At 38.1% G+C, this 20,687-nt stretch overlaps 2 protein-coding genes across 3 annotated transcripts; both read right to left on the bottom strand.

The window, feature by feature from the left end:
* Window positions 1-7,687: 7,687 nt before the first annotated feature.
* On the bottom strand, window positions 7,688-11,513 carry LOC114353813 (uncharacterized). Its single transcript, XM_028305938.1, has 5 exons — window positions 11,374-11,513; window positions 9,333-9,488; window positions 8,796-8,891; window positions 8,417-8,556; window positions 7,688-7,894 (listed from the first exon to the last, which is right to left on the bottom strand). The coding sequence occupies exons 1-5, from the start codon at window positions 11,416-11,418 to the stop codon at window positions 7,699-7,701; spliced, it is 633 nt and encodes a 210-aa protein (XP_028161739.1). The 5' UTR covers window positions 11,419-11,513; the 3' UTR covers window positions 7,688-7,698.
* Window positions 11,514-12,761: 1,248 nt separating this feature from the next.
* LOC114353743 (uncharacterized) lies at window positions 12,762-19,878 on the bottom strand. Of its 2 annotated transcripts, none has more exons than XM_028305840.1 (7): window positions 19,716-19,878; window positions 18,923-19,108; window positions 17,620-17,715; window positions 17,055-17,260; window positions 16,194-16,328; window positions 15,291-15,474; window positions 12,762-12,881 (listed from the first exon to the last, which is right to left on the bottom strand). In XM_028305840.1, exons 1-7 carry the CDS (start codon window positions 19,749-19,751, stop codon window positions 12,762-12,764), a joined length of 963 nt encoding a protein of 320 aa, XP_028161641.1. In that variant the 5' UTR covers window positions 19,752-19,878. The 2 variants fall into 2 exon arrangements, with proteins under 2 accessions (XP_028161641.1, XP_028161650.1); XM_028305849.1 differs by having other exon boundaries at window positions 15,300-15,474.
* Between the last annotated feature and the right edge of the window lie 809 nt (window positions 19,879-20,687).

Genomic DNA, 20,687 nt, shown 5'->3' with positions numbered 1-20,687 from the left:
GGTCTTTGTGGAAATCCTTGGGGGAGGCCTTTGTCCAGCAGTGGACGTCTTTCGGCTGAAACGAACGAATGAATGGCCCTTTGTCTGGTAGCAGATGGATTTTTGCTACCATATTTGAAACTTTAGCAGTTGGTATGTACATTATTAATTACATGATAAGATATATTTTGATTTCTATACATAAAAACAATATTGTTAGTTTTTTTATTTTATTTTATTTATTAAGACAACCAACAAGACAAACACGCATACATGGAAATGAATTACTTTAACTAAAAGTGCTTAGAACTAAGTGTTGTCTTATTAAAGGTTTAGTCAAACCAACGCGATCACACGCGATCAGCCGGCGATGGCGATCGCCTTCAGAGGCTGCCACGGCATGCAATGGGGACAGTTGCAAATTAATTTAAAAACTAACAAATAGACACAGTGACTAGTTATTTGCTGCCGCTGTAAGAGATCTCAGCACAGCACGCACATAGTTACGTAGTTATTAGGCCAAATTATGAAATTTGATTGTTGTTCCTAGTAAAATAAAGGGAAAAATTGTATGAATAAGTGCCCCTAAGGTTTATTTGGCTGCTTCAATGTTCTACATTATACAATGTAACAAGATACTAACTTCCATAATACGGTCTTGATTAACTAATACTTGGTTACTCTACACGGTTCATGTTCGTTAAAATTAATATTGCATAGCTGATCTATACATTATTTAATAAAGCCGCTATTTCTGGAGCAACTTAACAACATTTATTAAGATTTTGCAACAATGTGGACCTTGTTAAATGCATTTTAGAAGTCTAAGGCTGAGTTGCACCACCTTGTTTTAACCGTAACATTAACAATAATCGGTGCTTTTTGTATGGAGTTTGACAGATTTTTAACGATTGTCAAAGTTAATGTAAGATGGTGCAACTCAGCGTAAAGAGTCATTCATTATGGTAGTGCCACCGTTTGACGAAAACCACATACTACATGTCATAATATATTATGTATTATTAAATGTATTCTTAATTTAAATATCAATTGTATACACTATCGAAATAAATAGAGCTTATTATAGCAACTTTATCATCTTCGTCATCATCCTTTCAGCCCTATGGCCGTATGTCCACTACTGATTCAATAGGCCTCCCCCAATAATTTCCACAATAACCGGTTGGTAGCGGACTGCATCCAGCGTTCTCCTGCTAACTATAGGTAAGAGGTTTTTTTTTTATGCATAACAAGGCAGGTATTTGACCACAATCGCACCTGATGTTAAGTGGGATGCAGTCTAGGATGGTACATATCTGCCCTGTAAGGTCATCGGTCCACACGTGGATGTACGTCCTACGCGGCGCTTTCCGGTACCTGGCCTTCACTCCAGAACCTTCCTGCCCCGCGGCGAATAGATAACGATAACATATACTTGAACGAAAATACCTTCAAGAATACCCTTGCATTTGTCGGTAGCGGAAATCAATCACCAACAAACCAGGTCAGGCGGCCCCAAACCTAAAAGATGTCTTCAGCAATATTTCCTTGTTAATTTCCTTAAAAAACTGCGTAACTTTTCACGCTTAACCGCCCGCGCTAGAGAATAACACATAAAACAACCTCCCCATGTTTTTTCTCCAACAGTTAAAGCCCATAACATTGAAACGTCAAAACTTTTATATTGATACTGCGGTAACGTACAACTAAAACATTGTTTTTCATACTTTCCCCTTTCGCCTTACAGCTTACATAAATATGATTTATCTGCACAATACGTAGTGGAGAAAACTGGGTTAGGGCTGTGCTGTGTGGCTGTACGCAGATTCGGGTATCGATATTCATTGAAGATGTTAAATGGTTACGAAGACGACCCTAACCGACGGACGGCCTACAATTCTAGGTAGGAATTACTACTACCTGATTGTTTACATCCAACTCCTGTCTACAGAATTTAAATTTAATAACAATAAAATATGTTTTCCAATTAAATTGGAATTTAGTTGTTGTATTTAACATGAAGTGGTCGGTGTGATACAATCGAAAATTATCGGGTAGGTGCTCATTAATATTTTTTTTTATAATAACTGTTACATAGTATAATTACTACTTTTACAAATACAATTTCACTGCAAAATTAGTTCCTGTTTAGTTAAAAATAGTTAAGAAACAGTTACGTTAAATGCGCTGTAGGCTCTAGATGACAATAATGATAGATACTAAGCATTTTCGATATTTTAAGCATTGTTGTACAACACTATGCCAAGTTTCTTTAGCTCAATGTGCCGAGCATTTACATACATTTCCCTATGATATACGGTAGTATGTTCTTTGGTAGCCGTAATTAATGTACCTTTGTTACATATGCAGCCAGATTTAGGATACAAAACGGATGTTATAGTAATGGCAATAGGAATTTGGGTCATTAGATTAATCTACTTTAGTGATTTCGAAATTTATTCGGATTTAAGCTGAATGTGTTATTAATGAAATGTTATTATTAACCCCATTTTACTTTTTATGTGAGAAGTCAACTTTTATTGGCAGTCAAGCTAATACTGTTTATTTACAAATCATATGCAGTAGAGGCTTTTTGAAATGTTACAGACACATTTTAAAATTTTAGCCAAGTGGATTTTTAGTTTTTAGTAACCTAATGTCAAGTAGGTATCTAGAAGTGCTGACAGTTATCTTCATAAAATATTACATTCACAGCACCAGCTTTGCAGCTTTGATTGTAATAAAAATGCTTTCAAGTCAAAACCGTGCCAAATAATTCGGCAATATCCATTGAGTGCCAATATTCGCCGATACGGAAACCTTAACATAATGACATTCTCCAAAAGTCTAGATTTCTAACCAACCAGAAATTCAATATAAAATATATTTCCACGTTCCAAAAGAGACCCTCGTCACTATTACGAAAAAATTCCCGAACTTGTGATTTCACGCCCCAAAAAGTTATTGAATTCCCTGTATAAGGTATTACTAAATTATTCACACGGCCATGAATATAACAGCGGGTGCTAAATTAAACTTTCAACGCATAAACGGCGAAAAACTGTGCCCCTTTATCATTATCAAGGAGTTTATTATACAGGGTGACTATAAAATCGACGGTATCTTGGGACGGAATATAAAGGACGCCATTATATCCACAATAATGAACTATAAGAATATTTCTTTATAGAATGTTTCATTGTTAAGTAGCACGCCTATAGATCTGAAGTTTTTTTGTCCATCTTTCTAGATCTTTAAGTCATCTAATATTAGTATATAGAAAGCTGAAAAGTTTGTTTGGTTAAACGCACTAATCAGGACGTACTGCTGCAGCATGCTGGTCCAATTCGAAAAAACACATTTGTGTTTGGTAGCCCATTTATTGAGGAAGACTACATTCCATCACGCAACAACCTCTATTCATAAATTTTATTGAACGTCAGATTTTAAACTTTTAAACTAAACTACCAAACAAATTAAATAACAATAGCCGAAAGTATTCATTTGTTTTCCAGTTCTTCGTTGTTTTATTGACACCCTGTATACTTCGCTGTTCACCGATTTATAACGTAGATGGAATTGCTTTACACGCCTTTTTATACTTTTCCGATAGCACATTATTGCGCTTTGTATCAATAAGAGAAATGATAGCACTATAATCAGAATGGGAAATAATAAAGATGTTTAATGTTTACCGAACTCACTTTATATCTTGGCTTTTCCGTAGGTATTTTTGTATTTTTTTTACATGAATAAGCAGGGTGTTTGAACGTAGTAGAGTTGTTAATACCACTTTAAATGAATTCCAAAGTAATTAATATATCACTTAAAAATAATGGTGCCATAACCTTATTTTCTTATTCTTGTTAATATAATTGTTTTTTGTTTTTGCAAATAATTTGTTCGTTCGTTTCAACCAAAGAAATTGTAGAACAAAACAGTATTACAAAATCACCTCAAAATATTCTTACATGGGCAATTTTTCAGCAATAAAAGCACGACTATGAATCAACGGATCAAGCAATTATTTTCTTTAAAGAGTTTGGGTTTTTATATTGAATTCACTAAATGGAATTTAATGCTTACTGTGCGTTAGTAATTTCTTGTTATTTATAATTTTATGATTAACGAAAAATCAATAAGTCACTCCGAATTATCATTTCCACGCTTCATTACCATCGCTCCTCACCTGTCACTAACATCCACCCATCTCATTGCCAAAACGCAGCGGATTGTACGCATATTTCCCTGGAGATATAAAATTATTAGTGCAATTTGAACTCTGCATGCAGGATGCAGCTAGCTCCACCACTGGGGTCTAGGGAACACTTTGTTACGGAACAGTAACACTTTGTTGCTGCTTGTGTTTTGCCGGTATTATCGTAGGAATAGATCGGGCAACTGGTGCAAGATTGGCTAGATCGGCTAAAGTTCTGCAAGTCGGTTATCTATACGTACCATTAACATTCTAGTAGAGTTTAACAAAGCTAGTGTTGTATTGATTAATATTGAACCCTATTTACCGATTCAGCAGATCCTACACTATAGTCTTTTTCACGTAAGATGATCCGTATGACACTTCAAGGTTATCCATATTACGCATACTACATATGCAGAATATTTTCGAAAAAATATTTGTATTTTATTAGCAATATGATAAAAAAAGAAAACTACCTTGTCTTGAAACATATAGTAAAATCTGAGTCTATTGATTATATTTTAATTAAATACGATGTAAAAATATTTTTTATTTAATGTACGCGATGTGTGAAACGGTTAGATTTAGTGCTGGGGTATTTCTTGTATAATAAAATCGATTATTTCCGCGGTTCATTAATCGATTGCAGTGAATTCTTAGTTATTAAAAACATCACAAAAATCAACTATATTTTTCGATTATTGACTTTAATAAACGCATTAAAAATAAATTAATGGTTTTTAATTTAAAGAAACAGAACCAGTACTTTTAAGGAATCGTTTTTTTGAACACGAACCATGAAATTTGAATATTATCAATAAAAAATTGTTACAATAATATTTGTTATTAAAAAAAACATGTTTTTTGTTAAATAACACCTATACAAAATATTTCTCTAAAAGTAGGTTTTACTAACTCTGCGAAAAAAATCGATTGATAAATCGCTATGGTTTAGTTATGTGACATCTCTAAATCTTTCAAACTCGAAACGTCATACGGATCATCTTAGGTGAAAAAGACTATAGTATGTAATTACGTCTCTAGTTAATAGACAAATCGCTCTATGTCGCCATCTTATTGTCTGTGGTAATCTCTGCAATAAAACTGCGTCTGCTTTTAAACTATTTTTATTTAAATACATCATAGAGTCATCTTTTCTGGTCTGAAAAGCTGTTTGAGTCACAGAATGTTGTCTATGTCTCACTTACTTTAAAATACCATTTTGTTTTGCTTTATTTATATTCGTTGTTGTATGTGTTTGGGTCAAAAATTGTTTAGTCTGATATCTATATGTCACCGTAAAATTGTGAATTCTGACGTAGTTAAATTACAATCTAACCTAACCTAACCCACTGTTAGTTTACAATCTAACGCGTTATATTATAAACTGACAGAGTTCACAATTTCACATTGACATATACAAGTATAGTTGTTGCAATTCACGAAGGCAAGTGAGCTTTACATGTGCGGCGGCTCGCTACTGCTTGTTTTTCAAAAGATTTGATAGACATTACATTATCGTTATGCGTATGTACACGCACACAACAAGTAAAGCTCACTCGCCTTCGTGGGTTGCAAGAACTATATGTACTAATACATGATCTAAGCCTGCACTCAATTTATTCGTAGTAATCGGGCAGGGATCGAAAAGAACTAAAACCAAATGCGTGTAAAGCTGTCATAAATTCCTTAAGTGAGTCTCCTAAAGGTTAAAATAAACTTATATTTTTATAACGTACCACTATAAATGTTTTCAAGACTCTTAAGTCATAACTTGTTTTATTTTAACAAGAAAAGGATTTTGTTTTAGATAAAATATAATTTTGAAATACAAACCCTTGTTTACGGATCAAATGAAAGCCAATAAAAAGAACCCAGTGGAGTATTGAGATGGTAATGTAATCTTACTAGTACCTTACAAACCCTTTTTCATAAGTTTCTGTATGTATTAAAACTTAGCGAAGCCTGATATTAAAGCACCATATTGGATATTCAAATACCTATAGTGGATGCCTGTGACTTTTTTTTTTTAAGTAACTTACTGCATGTGACTTCGTTCGCTTAGATTTTAATTCTAAAAAGTTGCATCACTTATTACATCCCATTATGATTTTTTCTGAATAATTTCGTTGCAGGTTCAATGACAGTTAACTTTCCCCCGGGACCAACTTGATCTTCACTGGTTGGGTTTTATTGGCGGTCAAGCTGTAGATCCTGGCTACACAGGAGTTGCAGCGGTAAGAACGAGAGGTGGGAATAGAACCCGTTTTTTAATTGTATCCCATGTTGCCTCACTAAATGCTTCACTAAATATACTAGCACTATTCTGATGTTTTCAAGTTACTTATAATGTAATATTTTCAAGTCTGAATGATTAAAGAACATACCTATATATCCTGATAAAATTTCGCGACCAATAATTCGTGAACATAAAGCTCAAAATGCAAAGCGACAAAGAGAAATTACAACAAAGCTATAAATTGATTGATATAATAGTTTTCGTATCATTATTAACAGTGTANGTTGCCAACTACTCGAAAAATGTCATCTTTCAGTTTTAATTTCACTTTACAAAATTCGACAACCGTCATTCAGGACTGATTTATCGCAGGCAACCCTATACCACCGTGTTCATAATGAAATAATCTTTATTTTCATTTAAATTTGATTAAATTATCAGACCGGTGCAAAATGCTCTATCAATTTACCTGTTTATACCTGGCAACCCGAGAGTTATGACTGGAAAAGAATAGGCAACCTAACGTTTGCATATTCTATGGGCTTCATACTTTCGATTGGTACGGAGTTTGTTTAATAGTCAAACCGATGAAATATTTGAAAAAATATCTATTTTTAATGATTAATTAATCATATCCTGGACTGAAATTTATTAGGCAACCCTTAAGCAATATAATTATTGACATGTTAAATTGAATATAAAATATGTTTCATCAAATAAGCATCTCGGTGAAGGTCGTTGTATAGCGGGATCTTATACTATAGGTTTTAGGTACTAACTCTTCGAAAAAAATCGATAGATAAATCGCTATGGTTTAGTTATGTGACATCTCTAAATCTTTCAAACTCGAAACGTCATACGGATCATCTTAGGTGAAAAAGACTATAACGTATCATAACTGATTTTTTAAATCTAGCCCTACATACAACAGAGCCCCGATTACGGTAATTTTTAACGTCAACAATCCAGACACGCTTCTCGATTCTGCGATACGATTGGTCGTTCAACAGCGTACGTCAGCTGTTTTGACCAATCGTATCGCAGAATCAGAAACGCGTCTGGATTGTAGACGTTATAAAAGTTACCGTAATCGGGGCTCAGATTTTATATCCTCGTTCATGAGAGATTGGACGAGCCAAACATCAGTTTGGGAGTCATTACAGTTTATTTATTTATTTATATGAAGGGCTTTTTAAACGACTCGTTTTACGCCTGCTCGTTATTTTTATGATCAAATCAAACATCAAGCTTTGAGCATTTATATTTTTTATTAAAAAAGTTTTTACACGGATTTGGAGTAACGTTTCTTCTTGGGCGGTTCTTTGACGATCACTTTGGAGTCGCTGAAGGACCTCCGAAGGGTCATGGCGTGCTGCCGGCCGGCGAGGGTAGTTGTGGACTGGAGGGTAGTCGGAGGTCTGTTCAGGTAGTACCCGTAGGGACCCATCTCGCGCCGCTGCCAGGGACTTGTCGTTATCCTGTGATGGAAGAATCTTAGTTTAACAGAGGTGGTTTGTGATTGTTAGATGTTTTTATTGTGATGAATGAACTATGTGGAATGGATGCGATCAACTAAAATAATAGCAGAGGATGGTTCTGGAAGGTGCTGGAATCTGGATGCAGGTCACTACCAATCGGTTAATCTGTAAATCATTTTGGGAAGCCTATAGTTCAGTAGTGGACGTTCTGTGGCTAAAATGATGACGATGAGAGGATGGTTCTGAGTTTCTGAGACATTTGTTAACACTTAAGTAGCTATTTTGAGTTGAGCTTGTGATGATTGTTTCTTGCTATAGAAGAGCACGAAGCTATTTATGTGTGAATGATGGTGATTATTGATGATGTAATTCTGTTTTAAGATTTTAGGAGATTGTAGTGCTTTTATGTCTAGTAACTTGACAAATCGGTGTTTTATCGTATAAAATTGTGACCTCAGAATATTTTATTCACCGACTTATCAAGTTACAATTGGCCATCATAATTACATGTTCTCAATTAACCATATCATGAGCGGGGGCGCCTCCGGCCGCGGCCGGGTCTCGAAGTAGACCACCAGCGGCGTCAGCGAGAACATCCACACGATCCATTGCTGCATCAGCTTCCTGCCTTCCACCTCCTCTTCTGAGGGTAACCGGTTCTCCTGTATGGGCAGTAGTACCTTTTGAAGGTAGTTTTGTTATTTTTATGGTACATTAGATTGGATTACCTTACCCGAGTAGCAAAATCTCTTACTATAAAAGATCTGAGAACGTTTTAGAACTGTATGCTACACCTACCAGAAGACCTGTTTGGCGATATAATACATTCAGCAGTAAGGAGGAAAGCTTTGGGACCGATTGGGACCAGTTAACTAGTTTAATCAACCATTCATAAACTCACTTCATCGTAGCAGTACTCCACGACAATTTTGATTATCCTCACCAGCACCACCCAGAAGTGCAAGCTGTAGATCACCATCCACATGAACAGCAGGTTCTGTAAACATAGCAGCTCAGTCTTTAATAGGTAAGAATGATCTTGCAACTTGACATTAAAAGTGCATGCTTACTATGGGACCCATAAGAAGGGAAGATCACCCAAAAGGCGATGAAGCGTGCTATCCTCAGAGTTTCGGAGTACCAAAGTGACCGACATAGCCGGCAGAATTGCTAAAATCAAGTGGCAGTGGACGGGGCACATAGCTCGCAGAGCTGATGGCTGCTGCGGCAGAAAAGATCTCGAGTGGCGACCTCGGGTCGGAAGATGTAGTGTGGGCAGACTCCACACTAGGTGGAACGACGATCTAGTGAAGGTCGCGGGAGGTGCCTGGATGCGGGCGGTCGTTGTGGAAGTCCCTTATGGGCCTTTATCCAGCAGTAGATGTCATTTGGCTGAAACGAACGAAGGAACGTGTTACCCACTGTGCAGTGTTAGTACCTGCAATACCAGCTCCCACAGCGGCACCCGTCGGAACAGAAACCTCCTGAATAGCGCGGCCACGAGACGGTGCGCCAGCGCCGCTGCTCCCGTCGCCCAAAGCAGCGTGGGCACCGTCGAGATGCCGCCCTCGCCGCACTTCGCCCATTCTACTGTCTGAAAGAAATATAAAAATGAATCACAAAATGTGTTGGTAAGCGCATAACTCAACAACTCCTGGACAAATTTTACCAATTCTTTTTTTAATGTTCTTTGAAGTCCAAGGATGGTTTTTACGGCGAGAAAAGTTCGAATAATTTCCGTGAAAACCCTAAAAACAACTCGAAACTTCACCCCTAAGGGGGTAAACCGTAAAACGTGGTCCACGCGTACGAACTCGCGGACGGCTGCTAGTAGGGGAACCTGTTGTACTTAGGCCAGTTTTTCGAATTTTGATTTTTTGAAAAATAATGGTGATAGTTAAACTTGTCTAGTGCAGTTATATTTAAAGATCATTTAATTAACTACATAATTCATTTATAAAATTGTGTATAATTTTAAAAATTTGGGCATACTAGCTGCTAGAAAAAAAAAGGGAAAACTGTCCTAGGTACAACAAACCAGATGTACCTTGGACCGTGTACGTTGTACCTATTTAAATTTAAATAAATGCTTATATTCGCTTCAATTTGTCAATTTTCTGTTAAATTATTATTTGAAATACCAATTATTACAGTTATTAGCAACAATATCTAAGTAAAAGTATTTTTTAAAAAAGATCCTCATCCATATTTTTTGTACTAATTATTTTTCACAGTTTTTTGGCAACAAATCACTTAAGTTTAAGCCGGCTCTCCAGTCCATGCTTAGCCTTACACAATCAACAAAAATATGACAATATTCAACATTTTTTCTAGAAAATTTTGTTGAATGTTGATATGTTATGTCGTGTAGGACAAAATACGCGCTGGAGTGGCTTTAACTTTCAATCTAGTTTTTTTTATTTCTTATCATTTAACATAAATTCTAGCAAAATATCCATTAAAACCGCTTTATCAACAAAAATAATCTTAAAAAAGTCATATGAAGATACATTAAACGTAAATTTAAAAAACATTAGAAATTAAAAAAATATAAATCAAAAACAGACTTTAAATTGCTATTTTGAGGTCTTCGGGGCATTGTTTCTATAACAGCATAATATTTTTTTATTACAATAAAATTCTCATTAAAACGCAATGAAAATCAGTGACCAAGGTACATCGCTAGTTGGGTGGTCAAGGTACAACATTACGACTACTTCACTTAATAAGCAAAATAAACCCACTTCCATTTGAGCTTAGGATCTGAAACTCATATTGTCCAGTAGCTAGATTTATAAAGATTATGTTCTAACTATAACCGTTTTGTCAAACATGCAAAATTTTTCATAAATTGACATGAAGTAAACCTCCAAAATCTCACTGCGTCAGTGTAAAATATTAAATTACCATTTTTTCTTGAACTTGCACGGCGTCGGCGAATCTTAGCTAACTTCACGTTAATGTTGACAAATAACGTATGTAATACCCTAGACAACTTTACATAAAACCGCATAATTTAAAAAATATATACAATTGTTTTAGGTACAACTCTGTCCAAGGTTCAACAGGTTCCCCTAATGTTATAAAGTTAATAGGTTTGTTAGAAAAACTCTGGAACTCTAGTATTGACTTCGAAAATACTTTACCAGTACAGGAAGCTACCTACATTGTTCTTGAGTAACATAAGGCTTTAAAATATACCCGGTGAAGACGCTGATTAAAGGTAGTGTTGAATATTTGCTATGAATGTAAAGTAAAGTATTTCAACAAAAAAAATTGGGTATTGTAGAATTGATACTGTATCACAGGCGACTGAAATTCATTTTCCTGTAACAAGTATTGGCAAAATTAATGCCACAAGAGATGCAATTGTTGCCATTGCACTTCTGATAGAGTCCATGGGAAAGATGCATTTTCGATAACACTGCTGATAGTGCCTAATAGTGGTGCCTAGGGTAAAGAGAGATATTTTAACTTACTTTATGACTTTCCGACTGTACGAATGCCCATAAGTTTTGCCACATTACAAATTTTAACTCTCAACGATTCATTACGAAATTTCACATTAGGCTAGATTATTATTTACAAAATCATGGTGCTCCTGTAATTTGCTGTAATGTCACCAGCATTTCACTGACATGTGCTGACATGTTTTGATAGAGTCAGTCATGGCGTAGCAGTCAAACTGTTATTTTTTATAGCTTTAAGTTATGGGTTTTAAGTCAATCGATATTGAAAGGTTGTATAGCTCAAAAACCAAAATACGGTTCAATAACAATGGGTATCTCTAAATAATTAACGGTTCAATAACAATAAGTATCCCCAAACAGTAAAATGAATTATCGGAGAGCTCTGCCGAGTCGTTAATCACTAGCTCGTCATAACGCCTACATAAAGCTTAAGTAGGCTTTTTGTCGTTGCTAAGACCCCGTCTTGCATATAGAATACTTAGTAGCTCTACCATGAGCAATATTATGAACGAAAAAATCTTATTCCATGAAACAGGGTTTACATAATATGCATCCCTATTAGGACAGCCTAAAGTGTTAAGGATTGTATAAAATAGTTCACCATTTTTCTCATCAGAGAGAGATCATAGAACCACAGATAGAACGCAAAGTTTCGAGTGTAAAGACGCGTAGACGTTATCATGAACGTACAACTACATATAAGTAGGTACTTACATTTTTTATGAAAACCGTCCTCTATAGATCTGTAGTCTCGTATCAAATAAAAATAAAACACCAGTAAAAACGACAAACGGTTTATTACATTTGTAACAGGAGGTCAGTCAAAGGGTAGCTCGGCCATCTTCCGCCAGGGGAAGTCCTCGAGGCTGCACTGCCTGCGCGGCGAGGCCAGCACCACCAAGGCAGGAGTCCTGTGGACCGCAACACGTGCATCTTGTTGCCTGCAAGACACCAGCTTAGAACAAGCTGGGCCAGGACTACGGGCCTGAGTGCTTTGATATGCTGTTTATAACGGAAACAAAGGAAATTACAAATTGACTTAAAAAACTTTGCACATAGGAGAATATGAGTTTTTTTTATGCTTGTGTTTCAAGTGGATGCATCACAATGGTCCAGCGGTGGCGGGGTTCAAATCTGTGTTCCTCGGATTCGATTCGGCCAGTTCGACATTGACACTATTAGGCTATTGTTGTCCATCTTAGGGCATCCTAAGTGTTCTAAAGATTGTATAAAATGATGCATAGAGCACTTACGTAAAAGACTACAAGCTACAAGTAAGAAGTTTTGATGAACTCAATTAAATGTAACATTTTCTCACGGGGGTCCTACACACCACCAATTGAAAATAAGACACCAATAAAACGACAAACGGTTTATTACATTGTGTAACAGGTCAGTCAAAGGGTAGCTCGGCCATCTTCCGCCAGGGGAAGTCCTCGAGGCTGCGCTGCCGGCGCGGCGAGGCCAGCACCACCGAGGCAGGAGTCCTGTGGACCGCAACACGTGCATCTTGTTGCCTGCAAGACACCAGCTTAGATCAAAGCTACATCAGCAGCGGGCTAGGATCATGGGATTTTATAGTATGTATCTTTGATAATGTGACTACATCAGAAAAGATTTGAAACATTCTTGTGTCTATCTTAGAAGTGTCTCGAGAAACTTGATAAGCAGAATACGGTGCAATTTGAAAAACATTTTTAAAAAAGTCGGGGACGCTTGCTCAGATACAGGAATAATATTTTTTCAGAAAAAGACCTAATTTCAGTTTTCCCTCAATAAATATTACTTCTACTACAGTCTCATCAAACGTGCTGCAGTGTTATGCAGTGATGAGTTTTTTATTTTTTTTTTTATTTTATTTTATTGGGGTAAACAAACAGTGACAAACGAGAAATTAAACAAATAAGTATACATTACAATAGTAAGTGTCCATTTGTCACCAACACCGTTTACCACAGATTTATTAAACAAAATCATTACACATTTCGTTGAGAGGTAGTGTACTTATAAATTTGTGTTGGTTCAAATAGCACTGTCCTGCAATGTGAGCAATATCATTTTTCTGAATGCACCTGGTTGAGCCGCAATAATATCGACTGAGTGAAAGCTCTCGTTATAATTTTGTACAAGACGAAACAGGGGTGATCGTTTTCCAGCATTTGTTCGTGTACGAGAAGTCTCAAACAATCGACAAGGCGCACGGCAGTGTGCTCTTGTGGGTACCTTATAACATAGTTTACCAATTAGTGGGGCGCAATCGTATCTGTTGTGACACAAGTCATATAACAATGTAGCCTCAAGTTGCATGCGTCTGTGCCTTAGACTGAGAAGATGATATTTTTCAAGAAGCTGTTGGTATGACAAGTATCTACGAGAGAATCGGTAGTGTAAAGAACGAAGGAACTTTTTTTGGATTCTTTCGAGGGCCAAAACATATTTATTATAGAAGGGATTCCAGATAGACACAGCATACTCAAGTTGTGATCGAATTAGTGTTTTATACAAAAATATATATGTAGATGGTTTTAGAAAATGTTCAGTTCTACGCATTACAAAACCATACATTCTGAAGGCGTTATTAATTATATTATAAATGTGAGTATCAAGAGTTAATTTAGAATCTAGGATGATTCCTAGGTCTTTTATAGATTCAACAGATTCAAGTTGCAAACCAGATAAGCTGTATTTATAGTTATATGTTATTCTTTTTTTGGTGAATGTTATAGCTTTACATTTATTGAGACTTAATTTTAATTTATTTATGACGCAATAGTTAGAGAAGCGGTCTAGATCAGCTTGAAATCTCAAATGATCATCATCGCTCTCCACAGTGCTATAAATTTTTAGGTCATCGGCATACAAGAGGAAACTGCAAAATCTAAAACAGTGATGAACATCATTAATGAATAGAATGAACAACAGAGGTCCAAGAATAGAGCCTTGCGGCACTCCTGAAGTAATTGGAACAAACTCTGATTCATGCCCACGCACAACTACTTTCTGGGTGCGATTAGTTATATAAGATTTAAACCATCGCCAGAGATCCCCACGAATGCCGTTGTATGCGAGTTTGTCCAATAATATTTTGTGGTCGACTCTGTCGAAAGCCTTCCGGAAGTCAGTGTAGATACTATCCGTTCTTTTATTGGCGTCTATGCTCTCAAAAATATACGAAGCATAGATTAAAAGATTTGTACTAGTTGATCTACGTTTTACAAAACCGTGTTGCTGTTCAATAATAATGTTATGTAGGGAAGGGTAGATGCTATTGTGAACTAGTCTCTCAAAGACTTTCGACAGAGCGCACAGGATAGATATGGGACGATAATTCTCTACATTGCTTTTATCTTCTCCTTTGAATACTGGTACGATACGAGCAGCCTTCCAGATAATCGGAAAAACACCTTCTTTAAGGCATTTGTTAAAGATACATTGAACAGGATAGCATATTGCTTTGGCTGTCAGTTTCAAGAAAATGGGCGGTATGTTATCAACACCAGAGCCCTTTGTGGCATCAATGTTGCTAAGTTCTCTTAATACATCCTCACTTGTGAGAGTAATGTTGCTTAGTAGTAAGTCTGAGTCGTGATTTGTGTCCGGAAGAGCGTCAATGTCATAGTCATCTGGAACTAAAGATGGTTCAAAGACTGACTGAAAGAAATCTGAGAACAAACGACAGACATCACTGGGATTATCCGCATATTCGTTGTCGTATGTAAGTCTATCAGGTATGTCCGCTGTTGTGTTGTTGTTTTAAATCTCAACTGCAACTTATAATCTACTCTACTAAACTGTGCTACAATATCGTTTACTTTAAGTTGGAGTCCAGACGCGTAAGTTTGCGCAAGTCTACAGAAAAATTCAAAAGTTTCCACCATTGGTCTAGACTGCTAATCAACGCGCATGGACTCCACACATACTCGTACATGACATACTGTGATATAGGCTCGGAGTTTCTCAATTGCGTCAGCAGTTGTTTCGCTCGACTGACTGACGAGTCGCACGCTGAACTCTCGGTCCTTGGCGAGGGCCGGGTCGCTGGTCCTCCAAGAGATGTGGCTCGGGGCGCGCCCGACCGCCGCCGCCGCTCTCTTGGGCGCCGAGCTCTCACTCTATGACGGACATCACGGCCTAAAGCTACGGTCACACAGCTCGATACATTAACCTTGATCACACGTACCGAGTAAACGGGCGAGACAGTAAAATGTTTACTCGGTCGAGACAGTTGGGTGAGCGAGTCACATACTCGAGCGCTCGGCCGAGCACTCGGCATAATGTTCATACACACCGAGTACTCGGCCGAGAGCACTGTCTCGCCCGTTTGCTCGGTACGTGTGATCAAGGCTTCAAGCTCCGGCATGCCGGCAAGCTGGTTGCGGCTTGGTAGCAGGCTGTTCAGGCGGCTGCCACCAAAAGTTGTTAAAACAACACGCTTAAAGGCATCCTGTTCACCCGGATTAATGCATGTTACGACTAGACAAGATCCTTCTTATTTTCTATAATATTCTGCCTAATAAGTACTTTTAATTGAAGACTACATCTGTCTATAAGAGGCATGATTCGAAATAATAATGGGCAGAGCAAAGCAAAAAGAGGAAATCACATTAAACTGATAAGGATTTCCTTTGAATATCAATCAATTTTATTATACTAATCAACGCATGAAATAACTATGAAATGTGAACTTTTGTTAAACAGTTGGGCCAGTTGGATGTATTTTTCAGACCGTAAGCGGTTGATTGAGGGTAATCTTTGCATTAAGGCAAAGAGCATATTATCAGCAAAAGTTCTACATAAATCTCTTAGATAAATAGTAAATCGATGTTTACGTGTGCGCCTCAGTCGTCGGCGGCGCGGGTGGCGCGAATCCACGCAGCCGTTGATGGACGGAGCCTACGAAACTGTTCACCTTCTCCATTGTGCGGTGCACGCCGCGCGCCGCGCGCTCGTGCAGTTCGGTTTGCCTGTCCCACAACAGTGAAATACGTTATTTTTTCTTCGTCACTACACTCAATCTTTCTAGAGCGGTCGTGGTCGTCACACCTCACACAATCTGTCGCCATTTCTCCCGCACTTTCATGCAGCCTTTCTTGGTGGAGTGAATCATTGAGTGCGGTTTTGACCTGATCAGTCCAGCGCATGGGTGACCTGCCGCGCGCTCTTGTGCCCTCAACCTTCCCCTGCACGACAAGTCGTTCAATAGAAGCGACGTCTCCACGTGTAATATGAAATACGTTATAGGGGGTTCTATATGTAGACGACATGTACGAAGTGCACATCTGGGCAAACATATCATGGACCCAGACGTAGTGGGGCTTACTGTCCTCAAAAGTTAAATTAAAAAATATGCAGGATTGGAAGACAAATATAGTAAAAGAGAGGTGATCACAATGTCAAAGTCAAAGTTTTTATTCAGTAGTTTAAGCCATTTCCAGGGCGCTTATTTATACACGTCCCAAGATCGAAAATGATACTTTTCAATAATTACTTAATGGCCGCACGGAACCAAGTAAACGATTGTGGTTTCGAATTATGTGTTCTGATTACTTACACGATTAGAGTAGTGGAAGGGAGATGTATATGTACCTACTTACCAAATGTAAAGTAAAATCGACTGGTTTAGTACCAGTGCTTGTACTTGTGCCAAACTCTACTCCTATTTAATTTATCCAACAGTTGTTATTACCAACCACTGCTCCAAGTAAGGCATGTTGAACCGCTGGCAGTAGTGCTTCCTGACGTAGTCGGCGTAGCACAGCGAGAGGAACCAGCACACCGTGATGTGGATCTGCGGCTGCTGCTGCCGGAGGAAGCGGGTGAGAGGGCCCAGAGGCACGATCTCGGTCTGGCCTCCCAGCAGACCGGCTGTCGTCATCTCCAGCAGCATGTTTGGACTCTAGAAGAAACAATTGACAATACGGTAGATATTAATTGCTGGAAAATAGGCTTCCTTCCCACTTTCATGTCAGCGTTAGGTACTCCATGGTGGTTTGGATCATAATTATGTACGATACGAGTATGTAACGATACCTTCTATAAGTAGTTTGTTCATTCTGGGCAGTGTCAGTTACACAATGTACCTATCATATCTATTTGACATTATTATGAGATTATTACGAGATTATTTGAAGGAATAGGCTAGAATAGGTACCATACAAGTGTCTGATCTGATTGGATTCTTTTTCTTACACTTTGACAAGTATATGAGAAAAAGTAAGGCTTTAAGACTAAGGGAGGAGCGTAACCTTTACTTACGTCTCTAATAAGCGTGTCCAAGTAATATTGGAAAAATCTCATGGAGCACACCCACAAGTGGATCATCAGCGCCAGCATGCCAAGTACCATAGTCGACTGAAAAGCAAATAAAACTCATGTCAAGAAGATTCAACATTCACAATATATTTATATCCTACTAGCTTTCCACCCGCGGCCACGCCCGCGTGGAATTTCGTTTGTTAAATTTTCCTGAATTTTCTTTGCTATAAACCTCACGGAGCCCGAGACCTTTCCAACGAATGCAAAACCGTGAAAATCGGTTCGTGCGTTCTGGAGTTATAGCGTCAGGAAGGAAAACCCGACTTATTTTTATATAGTAGATAAGCCAACTCAAACGCCTGTATAATGAGTCAAATATGATATCAAATAGTGCTTTAACAACACTAACGAAGACCGTTGTCTGAAAACTAGATCACAACACTAGCTCATTCAGATCTACCAAGAGTCTTTACTTATTCGTGTCAGTTAGACTCAAATCTGCATCTCTACATCTATAGGTCTAGATACAATAAGCGTCTTCTCCAGCAGCGAGACATGCGCGTGGTCTCCAGCGATGAAGACCGTGGCTTCCAGCTCGTTGTACAAAAACAGGGCCGCAACACTCGCGAACACCGCCGTGGGCCCCACCCCCCAAACCTCCCCGTTGCAGCTCAGCCATTTTTACACTAGCTTGGTCAGGTCTACCAAGAGTCTACTTAAAATTAGTGTCAGTCAGACTCAGAACCTAGACTCTACTCACAATAAGCGTCTTCTCCAGCAGCGAGACATGGGCTTGGTCTCCAGCGATGAAGACCGTGGCTTCTAGTTCGTTGTACAGAAACAGGGCCGCAGCACTCGCGAACACTGCCGTGGGCCCCACCCCCAGACCTCCCCGTTGCAGCTCAGCCATTTTTACACTAGCTTAGTCAGATCTACCAAGAGTCTACTTAAAATTAGTATCAGTCACTCAGGTTTAACAATACTCTACTCACAATAACCAAACGCAGGAGAACCAAAGTAACCGACATAGCTCGCAGAATTGCTAAAATCAAGTGGCAGTGGGCGGGGTACATAGCTCGTAGAGACGATGGCCGTTGGGGCAGGAAAGTTCTCGAGTGGCGGCGACCACGGGCTGGAAGACGTAGCGTGGGCAGGCCTCCTACTAAGTGGACCGACGATCTGGTGAAGGTCGCGCGAAGAGCCTGGATGCGGGCAGCGCAGGACCTTTCATTGTGGAAAACCTTGGAGGAGGATTTTGTCCAGCAGTGGACGTCATTTGGCTGAAACGAACGAACGAACTCACAATAAGCGTCTTCTCCAGCAGCGAGACATGCGCGTGGTCTCCAGCTATGAAGACCGTGGCTTCCAGCTCGTTGTACAGAAACAGGGCCGCAGCACTCGCGAACACCGCCGTGGGCCCCACTCCCCACACCTCTCCGTTGCAGCTCAGCCATTTTGCGATGGCCTCCAAGTGGGAGTCGCACAGATTCTGTAGGATCGACTTTGACATGAATTTAGTATGCACATTTGAAAAGGATAAAAAAATAAACAATAGTGAAGTTTGATGAGGCGTGGCCAACTAAATCAATCAGTTCAACTCTCTCTGTATGCAGTCTTTATTGCGAACTTACTCTTATTTTTACGCATTAAGTACATACAAGGTAGGGTATGGAATGGAAATAAACGCTTGTCAGGATAAACCTTACATAGGTAAACGTTATGTAACGCCCAGCAGCCTCTGATGTAGAGTGGAATGAAAATAAGAGTGCGTGTGGATTGGAATAAATGATGCGAGTTGTTTTAAATGAGTCAAGCAGTAACCTAATTAGACCTTTATTTATATTTATCTTACGTGGGAACGCAGATATACAAATGCATAGCTTAAATATCAGCAATATAGAAGGCAAACGCGTACTACTGAAGGCATCCACAGAGAACTCTACTTTTTGAACCAAGCAACGGCCCCAACTTTGGGACCGGTACTTTTAGTCCTGTGCACAATTCGATACAGCTTTAAGAGATATATATAATGATGAACAAAGATGGATGGTTCCTCGTCCACGTAGGCTTTGATTGTAAACTTGTAAAATACTCACGCAATGTGCATTGAAGCTTACTGTCTTGTCCGCCATGCATACACGGGCAGGGGCATTCTAACACCGCCGGCCGACCAGGACATTTTCAAGCGACGATCTCATTTATTTATTTTCACTTTCAATTTAAAGGAAATCTATTTTTTGGTTATTTATAAATCGGGGTTTTTGGCAGATGTTTGACAAATAATTTCGTCAGCCATAGATAATGTGGTTTTTATTTTGAGTCCGGTTAAAATGAGGTAGCAAAATAACACTTTGGTGATTTCATGTTTTTAACTCCTCAACATAATTCCTTCCTCTCCATTCGTTCTAAGTTACTTGGAGTTACTTATTTATATCAAATGAAAAGATATAGGTGGGTATAAGTATCATCTGCTTCTTTTAGGGATGGCTCTTTATTTACCCTCAATTTTATAAAAAGCAGAGTTTCAATTTTTTCAATATACTTGTTTAAGAACTTAGTTAAGGGAAAGTGAAATGAAACAAGTATTTTAAAACAAATGGCTAGATAGACCTGCAATGGCTGATACAGACCAGACCTAACCACTTGTCGTTTATTCTAAACTAAACACCGACGTTGGTTACATTCGCTAACACCGACAAACAACATTTAAATCCACGATTAACTACATTCAAACAAACAATTTGTACTTAAAAAGTACAAAAATAATATAAAAAATATCATTTCAAAAAAGTTACAACAATGTTGTGGGTATATGAACTACGATTTTTAAAGATTTTTCTTATAAAAACACTTAATTGTAACTACTTGCGCTATATAACACTAACTTGTAACGTTACAAACAGTCAAAGCTTTATGTAGGTAAATATGGTTAAAATGTAGGTTAGTCTAATACATATTTTCAAAGAAATTTCGTTAAGTATGCTAAACTTGAGGTTTAAGATTTAAACAATTGTATTCGATTCAATAATTTATATGAGTATTCATGTTTTTTTGCTAAACGAACAACG

This window comes from Ostrinia furnacalis, unplaced genomic scaffold (assembly GCF_004193835.3).
Source record: "Ostrinia furnacalis isolate ACB-3 unplaced genomic scaffold, ASM419383v2 OfSCF0183, whole genome shotgun sequence".
In the NCBI taxonomy this organism is placed as follows: Eukaryota; Metazoa; Arthropoda; class Insecta; order Lepidoptera; family Crambidae; genus Ostrinia; species Ostrinia furnacalis.
Note: the sequence above shows the minus strand (reverse complement) of the source record. Positions and strands in the feature narration are given on the sequence as shown.